At 52.8% G+C, this 8,741-nt stretch overlaps 1 protein-coding gene across 2 annotated transcripts in view; it reads right to left on the bottom strand.

Annotated features, from left to right (window-relative positions):
- Positions 1-1,109: 1,109 nt before the first annotated feature.
- The window catches only part of Pdxk (pyridoxal kinase), a 28,132-nt gene continuing 20,500 nt past the window's right edge, over positions 1,110-8,741 (bottom strand). For both annotated transcript variants that reach the window (XM_052163412.1, XM_052163411.1), the window contains 2 exons: positions 7,103-7,169; positions 1,110-6,882 (listed from right to left, as the gene is read on the bottom strand). In XM_052163412.1, coding sequence (XP_052019372.1) covers positions 6,770-6,882; positions 7,103-7,169 — 180 coding nt within the window. In that variant the 3' untranslated portion in view covers positions 1,110-6,769. The remainder of the gene's footprint in view (positions 6,883-7,102; positions 7,170-8,741) is intronic.

The raw sequence follows: 8,741 nt of genomic DNA, 5'->3' as shown, positions 1-8,741 counted from the left end.
TACCAGTGTTGTCTCAGGATGTGGCCCGCTGAGGAATGGCCTCCAAAGATGGCCATATCCTGGAACCTGCTGAGATGGTACCGGGCATGGCAGAGGCTCTAATGGCTGGATTGAACTGAAGGTCTCTCAAGAGCTAGATGATCCTAATTGCTGTGGGGTCCAGTGTCATACATTAGGAAGCAGGAAGGTCTGAGTCAAGAGACATGGAAGATGCTGCTTCTCATTGCAGTCATGGAGGAAGGGCCACAAGCCAAAGTGCTTCAGCCTTGTGTGTGGAAAAGCTGGTGATGCCTGGTGTCTGGCACTTTCAGGAGCTAGGGCTGGCATCCTATTTGAATATACCCAGTCTCCTGATATTTAAATAAACAGGTCTCCATTTTTTAATTTTTTTTTAGATTTATTTACTTAATGTAAGTAGCTGTCTTCAGAAGAGGGCATCAGATCCCATTACAGATGGTTGTGAGCCACCATGTGGTTGCTGGGATTTGAACTCAGGACCTTTGGAAGAGCAGTCAGTACTCTTAACCTCTGAGCCATCTCTCCAGGCCCCAGGTCTGTCTCCTTAAATGAGGCAAGGCAATAGTCACTGGACGCCTGACGCTAGTTTGCCTGTTTTGTCCCTGTCAGCCTCCGCATGACCCTGCATCTCCTCTTGTGCTGAATGACCAAACAGGGACCCAGGACTCTCTTCTCCAAGACCCCTCCCTTGCCTTTAGGCATTCTGCTGAATTGCCCCAACACTTGATACCTAAATCCATGGAAAAGTTATGGTCATGGTACTCCCAAGCTTCGAACATGCAATGTCATTGTCAAAGGTCAAGGAGCCAGGTGGCATCTGAACTCAGGATTTAGGCAATGGCTGCTCTTCAGATCTTCACAGGGAGACTCCATCTCCAAGTGCTTCACCCATGGTTCCAGAGAACCATGCTGACAGGCTTAGGGCTGGCTCTAAAGCACCACAGTCCTCTGAGACAGAAGGGGGCAAAGGGTGAGCAGCGGGCCACCACAGTTGGAATGAAGCACACACTATCACTTTAGTAAACCAGGTTTTCCTTTTGAGCAGGAACCACAAGGGGCCGGCTGGGGAGAAATCACCACACTAACACGACTGCAATGAAAATATTTATTTGTGGGTAGGCATAGAAGACAACAGACCAGCACAAAACAGACACAGATACACAGTGCTGACAGGTGCTCCCGTCCGCAAACACGCTAACGGGACAGTACAGAGGGCTGGGGGACTTGGGCAGGAAACCACCTGGGCCCAGAGCTCGCCCCTCCTGCACAGCAGGGACTGAAGGGCCAACTGTGCTTTGCTCTAAAGGCCAGGGGCCTCCACAGCGCTGAGGTCTCTGGGGAGGACTAGCAGGGTCAGGCCAGCCCCACAGGTGCAACCCATCCTCCAGTTGGTCCAGGTTTGCAACACATGGGTGGCATTCTGACCGGCTCTGTGCCAGGAATGGGCAGCTATGAAGCGAAGAGCATTTGAGACGTCACCCACATATCATCCTTCCAGAGCTTTGTCCATGAAGAATTCACCTCCATTCACAAAAGAAGGACATCACACACCACACCCCCATCATCCTGAAAATGGTCTTGGCTGTTTTGTGGGAATCACTCAGGCCTGAGCTCTGAGGAAACTTCACTTGGTCCTTCCTGCTCTGTGGGACACGAGGGAGAAGGATGTGCTAAGCCTCTGCATCCTCTACTGTGTCCTGTCACCCTCCAGGACACACCCTCCTCACATCAGGCATGAACCGGGTCCTCTGTGACAGTGTAGCTCAAAGGCTTCCAGAGCACAGGCCCAGGTCACACTAAGGTTGAAGGCACCTCCACCCGCCTGCATGGGGGACTGCCTACCTCTGCAAGGCAGTCCGTAAGCTGCAGACATGGTTTTACCCAACATCTCACCAGGCCTGCTGGCTCTATAGGATGGGCAGTGAGCTATGGCCAAGGTCATACCCAAGGCCTTCTGGGAGCTTCCATGCATGGAAGTCAGAGTGGCAGGCTCTCTCCTCTGTTTCCACCCATCTGTAGCTCCGGGGCAGAGGCAGCCTGAGCTGACCAGGGCAGGGTGGGGTTCCCATGGCATCAGGGAGACATTTTCCACATGGAATGTGTATCCTATTGCACAAAGACCAGAAACTGCCTGACGGTGAGCCAGGGAAGGAATGAGGAGATGCTGGCACGGGGGAGCCAAGCCACAGGCAAGGGAGGTAATACATGGAGAGGACTCCGGCTCTGCGGACAGTCTCTGCCTGGCTCAGTAGTGGGCAATCGTGAAATTGTGTTTATTCTACCAGAAAATTTAAAAGACAAGAAAAACAATTTAGGCATAGCCTTGTATGTGCTTAAAGAGTCTTACGACATGGCATAGAGTGATTTTAAAGTCAATATCCTCTTGCCTCAGCCTATATGGTACCAGACATCAGGCGTACACCACCATATCAGGCAAAAAGAAAAAAAAAATAGGAAAAGAAAAGAAAAAGAAAAAAAAAAGAAAAATTTCGAAGAATATAAGTTTTATATACTGTTCAATTTTAAATTTAACATTACTCATTAAATACTGGTTTTAAGCAAATTAAACCCATCAGAGTGTAGGGATGGGAAAATATGACATATAAAACATTATTTTATATTAATCATTGCATGGAAAATGTCTGCAACAAGAATAAACCAGAGCCAGCAGAAAACACACAGTGTGAAATGCACGGATATTTACAAACTGTCAATTCTAGCCATGCTGACCAAGCAATGGCTTCCTGGGATGTCAGGCAGGACTGGGGACACACTGAGCTCCCACCTACTTTGAGGTGTTACACAGCGTTCACAGAAAGATTTGCACAGTAAAAAACATCCAACCAAATCTCCTGGCAGGAGGACTGCTGTTTAATGGGCTGGTACCAGCCAGCATCTGCCTGGGCCTCTGATGCTGCTGTCTCTACTGCGCCCCCTGCTGGTGGCTGCTGAGAATGCAACTGGAGGCCAAAACCTCTCTTCTCTGGTTCCACAGGACTGGAACCTGCAGATGCCTTCAGCCACCATCTACAGCTGTCACAGAAAGTGTGGAAAAGCATGAGGACCGGCACATGCATGGCCAGCTGCACCTCTGCCCCAGGACACGTCCACATCACTCAGGGGGTCGGGGAGTGACATTCATCAGACCAGGGGACCAGGTTCAAGCCTTCCCTGGCTCACTGCTCTCCCTACAGAGACCACAGCTCTATTGTAACCTCACACTGACCCTGCCCTCCCAGAACTGCCCCTAGGGGTCGGGGACGCCCTTTCTTAGCATCCACGGCTGGGTCATGTGGTCAGCATCCATCCCTCACATGGACAGACTTGCTTTCCTGGGCCTCTCAGTGCAGCTAGCCGCGTGGGTGACTGGAAAAGGCACCCCAGTTGGCAGCAATAGAAGGGGCGCTGGGCTACAGCGCCCTCTGGAGGGCATACCACCAAAGCCTAGGTTTGTGCCTGTCCACTCAAACTCCAGTGCTCTTCTGTCCCAGAAGAAAGGCTCATGGAGTAGCCAGTGCAAGCAGAGGTCAGGCCGGCCTGTGGTCACTGGGCGCCCGAGAACTGTGCAAATGCAGACTGATGCCCCGCCCCAGGTTAATGATCCCCCCAAGGGCTGAAAGGAAGCAAAGGGCTTGGAGACGACACATCCACTTCCTTTTCCTTCACCTCACAGACAGTGTGAGGTCTAAAGTAACAGGAGCTGGGGGCTCTACCCAGGAGCTGCCCAGGGCACAGCAAAGGCCTCAGCTGCTCTGGCCACCCTGCCTCCTTCAGGGGCCCTGCCTTCCTCAACAAGACAGGAGACAGCCTGACCTCTAATAGCCTGTGCTGGCCTCTTATCTCAGGTGGTGGTGGTGGTGGTGGGGACATCAGGGTAGGAACGCAGCCTGTGGGGCACACGGTCCCCTCCTTTCAAATCCCCACTTCGGCACAGCTAAGCCCAGACCGCTCCCACTGAAAAATCAAGCAGCTTTTTAAAACTGTGCTTCTCGCAGTTGAAGAAAAGGACCGCGTCATATTTACAATCACTATCATGCTGCAGAAGGAAGATGGAGGTCCAGGATTACATGTGTGAATTCCTTCTTATCATCCGGGAGGTTGAAGGAGATGCTTTGAGACAGAATCAAAGCCCCGAACAGGAAGCAGGCAGCGCTGGGCTAACGCAGCTTCATTTTCTAACACATTGTTTCCTTATTAACTCTGGAAAGTGAAAGCGAGAGCCACTTCTGATCTGGATCCTAGGGGACCAGACCCTGTCTGTGCTTGCCGGCTGGCAGGGCCGCAGACAGTTCTTTGGAGAGCCTTACTTCTGCGAGGCCTCTACCCATGCTCAGAGTACTAACTGATTCCTCTTAGTCACATGCCTTAGCCACAGCCTCTGTTCTTGTCCTGTCAGCTCCTAAGCAGATAGAAGGTCAAAGTTCAGGGTAAGAGGAAGTTCTTGAGGAGGGGTGGTGGTAGGAGGAGGTACAGAGAAATCACCCTGCTGTTAGCAAGAAAGGGCCCTCCCCACCCCAACAGCTCTGGGCTACAGCAAAAGAGCGAACAAGCCTTTCCAGGTGTAGTTGCCGGTTTAGCTTACAGCTGCCACACAGTTCGGCTCTGCCAGAGGGTACTTCCTCATCTTGTCTCCCACACAGGCAGTCCTCAGCCCCACGCCTACCCTCACCATCCCTTTCTTGTGCGTGCAGTAGGGGTCCAACATGGGGGGTGGTCTTTTTTTTTTTTTTTTTTTTTTTACAATTGCTCTCCACGATTTGTTTTGAGACTGGGTCTCTCATCAACACTGAACCTGGAGACAACAAATATGAACACTCTGGCTGGCAGGTGAGGCCCAGGGACCGTCCTGTTGCTACCTCCCTACCTCCCTGCATGGCCTGTTGCTATCTCCCTATCTCCCTGCATGGCCACACTTAGATGGTGGGGATCAAATGCATGTGCTCGTGTGCGGGTAGCAAGTATTTTGCCATCGGGGGCACCTCTCCAGTTTCAATCTCAACACTCGCAAAGAAAAAGGAAGTTTCCCTAGCTGCTGGCAATGTGGTGTTGTCTGCTGTCTTTGAGGCAGTGATGGGCTTTTTCCGCATTGTGCCTTGGGGGAGTGAGGCTGGTTCTCATTTTTAAGATGCTGCCTTTGCATTCCTTTCCCATGGGGCTTGGAGGGACAACATCCAGGCAAGGCTTTGACACATCAGGCCTCATGGCCACACCAGAGAGCTAGCTAATGTTGTACTGATGGTCAAAGTCATTTTTAAAATTATATTTACTGTGTGTGAAACAGAGCAGGGCGGGGGGGGGGGGCAGTTTTCTGCTGCCTTCAAAGTTGTAAAAGGTACTGGATAAAGTGGCCGTGGGTCAGTATCTCCCCTATCTGGGACATTTTAATGGGGGAAGGGGTGTGGCACTCAGAGGTCCACCGAGTCCCTACACCTCTGTCCCTGTACACCTGGTCCAGCCTCCCAGGTCTCTTTAGGCTGTGGCTTCTCAGAAGAAACCTATCTCCAGGACTGAGGAGGAGGGATATGGGTGTGGGGAGAGAGATGGTAAGTCATGAATGGAAAGACCAAACTCACAGCCATGATGACCAGGGACCCTGAACTCTGGGAAGCAGAGGCAGGAAACTCACCCTTGAGCAGCAGGCAACGGGACATGTCACAGTCTCCTGTTGGGGTCTAAGAGCTGCCCCTATGCACACAACGTCAATCTACTCTGTAGAGGAGAAGAACTTCAAAGGACGCAGAGCGCTAGCTGGCTTCACATAAGGGCCTCTTGCCCCTCACCATGAGGTGAGCACACAATACAGAAATAGGGGTGGGGGAGGGGAAGAGAAAATGCACTTAAGTCGGCCACCAGGGGGCAGAAGCCATCCCCGCCTCTCCTTCCCTGTCTGTCCAAACCCCTGTCCCCAGGAGCATGGGGCAGGTCCACAGCCAGGTGACAGTCCTGCAGGGCTGGGTGTGGCCCACAGGAGCGAGTGTGAAAAGCTTCCCTGAACTCCCAAGCTGCCCTGCGCTCAGCAGCTCAACCCTCCGCTGGTCGATTTCCTAGAATTTGCTCCCAAGTTACAGGAGACCCTGCAGACCCCCAGGCGGCCTGCAGATGTCCTGGAATGTTCAGTTCCTTACACAGTCCCTGTCACAGTGACCACATGCTTGTGCGCCTGCCCAAGCCTGGGCATAGGACACAGTCCAACAGCTGCAAACGTCTGACATTCTGGGACAGCCAGAGAGCAGCAGAGACAGACACAGAAACGCCAATGCAGGAACAAGGCAAAGACCAGAATGGCAATGGAGATATTTGGCATAATTCTTCCAATGCCAATGGTTACGACCTAACCCGCTTTTAAACACAGTGCCAACACAGGCGGGATCTATACACAATCAGGGATTGTGTATGCACAGGGGCAACGGCAGCCAGTGGCCAACAGAAGGGTCCAGAGGCAGCAGGCTGGCTCCCTCCACCCACCTTCCACATACCTGTGAGGTGACAGGGGACAGGCAGAGGCCCAAAGCCTTGGGGAAGGGGCCATGGGTCTGAATCACATATTTCTACGACGGCTTTGTCATTATTATAAAAAAATAGCACAATGGCACATTTTCACGATAAGAGACTGGCTGAGACCTGCCTCTCAGGAAGGAACACAATGTCAAGTTTCAGTCATGGCTCTAAGGCAGACGTTACAGCTTTTCACAGGGATGGAGACGGACACCTCAGCTCGCTGTGTGTCAGGGCGGGTGGGCGAGCATGGCCCTCACAGCACCGTGGCCTGCACGACGATCTCGGGGTCCTCGATGTCCCTTTTGCTCTGGACCATCCTCAGCTCCAGCTGAGCCGGACTGGGCTTCTGTCCTTCTCCTGCTTCAGCTGCAGAACACGGGGAAGGTCAGAGCAGGCAGGATGGAACCTGAGACAGCCTTCCCCTCCCTCAGTTCTGAGTTCCTGATGCAGGAGGGGCTCCACACTGCCCCCTGCTGCCTCACTTCTAACAGGCAGCAGGGGGCAGAGGCTGGGAGGGAGCGCCCCCTCCCCTTGCCCACCTCCAGTCAGAGGCCACCTCCAAGGAAGGCAGAGCACAGGCAGGTACCTTTTGCACACCGGATGGTCCTTTGCAGGACGTGCTGCATGGCGGACACTGTCTTCTCACAGGCCACCTGTGGAGAGGACACAGACACTGAGCGGGGGCTGAGCGTCTCTGAACAGAGGGCAGCCTCAAGTATCAGTTCCCTCAGTCACCAGGGAGCTGGCCTCACTGTCCCTCACACCCACACTGGACACAGCTGGGCCTCCACTGGGCTGACTGCAGGACAGCCCCCACAGCGATGCTTCTGCATCAGTCTGTATCTGGAGGGTCCCCCATAGCATGTGCTAGAGGCTAGACCCTGTGCCTGGGGTGATATTGGAGGGATGAGAGCTTCCAGAGGTCAGGCCCATGCAAGGTCTTTGCTCCCTGGATTCCTCCCTGATGCACAGTCTTGGGTCTCAAAGCAACAAGGCCAGCTCACCAGGGACGGATACCCCTAAAACCATGAACAGAAGGAAACCTTTCCTCTTTATAAAGGGCCTCGGGTGTTTTGTTACAGCAGCGGAGAGAGGGCCAAGCAGACGCTGCAGGCTAATTACCCGCTTCCCTGTGCACTGAGATGCATCACTGGGTGGATGGGGCAGCACTGATTCAGGACTTGCCAATATTCGGAGCACCTGGCACTCAGCGGGTGCTTAATTACAATTCCTGGTAATAATTAGTTTTAAAGACTCTAAAAAGGAGAGAGCTCTGGCCCACCCTGAGTTCAAGGCCAGAGGCTTGGGGGAGCCAGCCAGTACCCAGACACTCCTAAATCCCCTGACATGGACTAGAAGAGCCAGGGCTTGTCTTAGGAGCCCCACAGTGAAGCTCCACAGAGTGACAGCTGCCAAACCTCTGTGGCAGGAACGAACCCCCACTGCTGCCAATCAGACAGGGCAAGTCTGGCTTGCCCTACCCCTGAGGGAGGCAGGTAGAGAGGCAGTACAGGGAAAAAGAAGTGAGCATGGTAGACTTAAATTCTGAGCCTGAGAACCTGTCTCCTTCTCTACTATAAAGGCAAGGAGTCAGAGCTGGGTAGGAAGGTTGGTGGGACAGACCAAGGAACCCAGTTCCAGGTCCCCTCATCTAACTGCCTCCTCTAGGTCACAGCTGATCTTTTTCTTTTTGTATTTGCTATGCTAGGATGGAACCCAGGCCTGTGTGTGTGAGTTAAATGTTCCACTGAGGCATGAGCCCAGCCCTTGTGAGTCTGCCTTCAACAGCACTGGAGTAGGACACGCTGGCTTGGAGCCACTGTGGAGCTGTGTGAAGGACCTGCTACTTGGGCATCAAGTGGCTTTTGAGCTCACAGGCCTGGAGATCACATGCAAAGACATTGCCTTGAGAGAACTCCTCTGCCCAGCCTGAGCCACACACTGAACTGCATACTGGACAAGAGAAGCCCCAGCATGATCCCCCAAAACATCTTGGTCCCTCCTGAGCTTGAGATGTGGCTAGGGTGCACCCCTAGTACCAACTTAGTCCTATCTCCACACGAGGTAAGTCTACCCAAGGGTTGGACAGACAACCATAGAAAGACCTATCTCCATGACAGGACTAAGGGGGAAGGGACGACTTCAACAGGCATTCTCAACTTACTGCCTTTTTACCCCAAGGTCAGTGTCTGTCAAGTCTGGCCATGGCTACATGTCAAAAAACA

This window comes from Apodemus sylvaticus, chromosome 19 (assembly GCF_947179515.1).
Source record: "Apodemus sylvaticus chromosome 19, mApoSyl1.1, whole genome shotgun sequence".
NCBI classification, from domain to species: Eukaryota; Metazoa; Chordata; class Mammalia; order Rodentia; family Muridae; genus Apodemus; species Apodemus sylvaticus.
The sequence above is the reverse complement of the archived record's forward strand: the minus strand, read 5'-3'. Positions and strand labels throughout refer to the sequence as shown.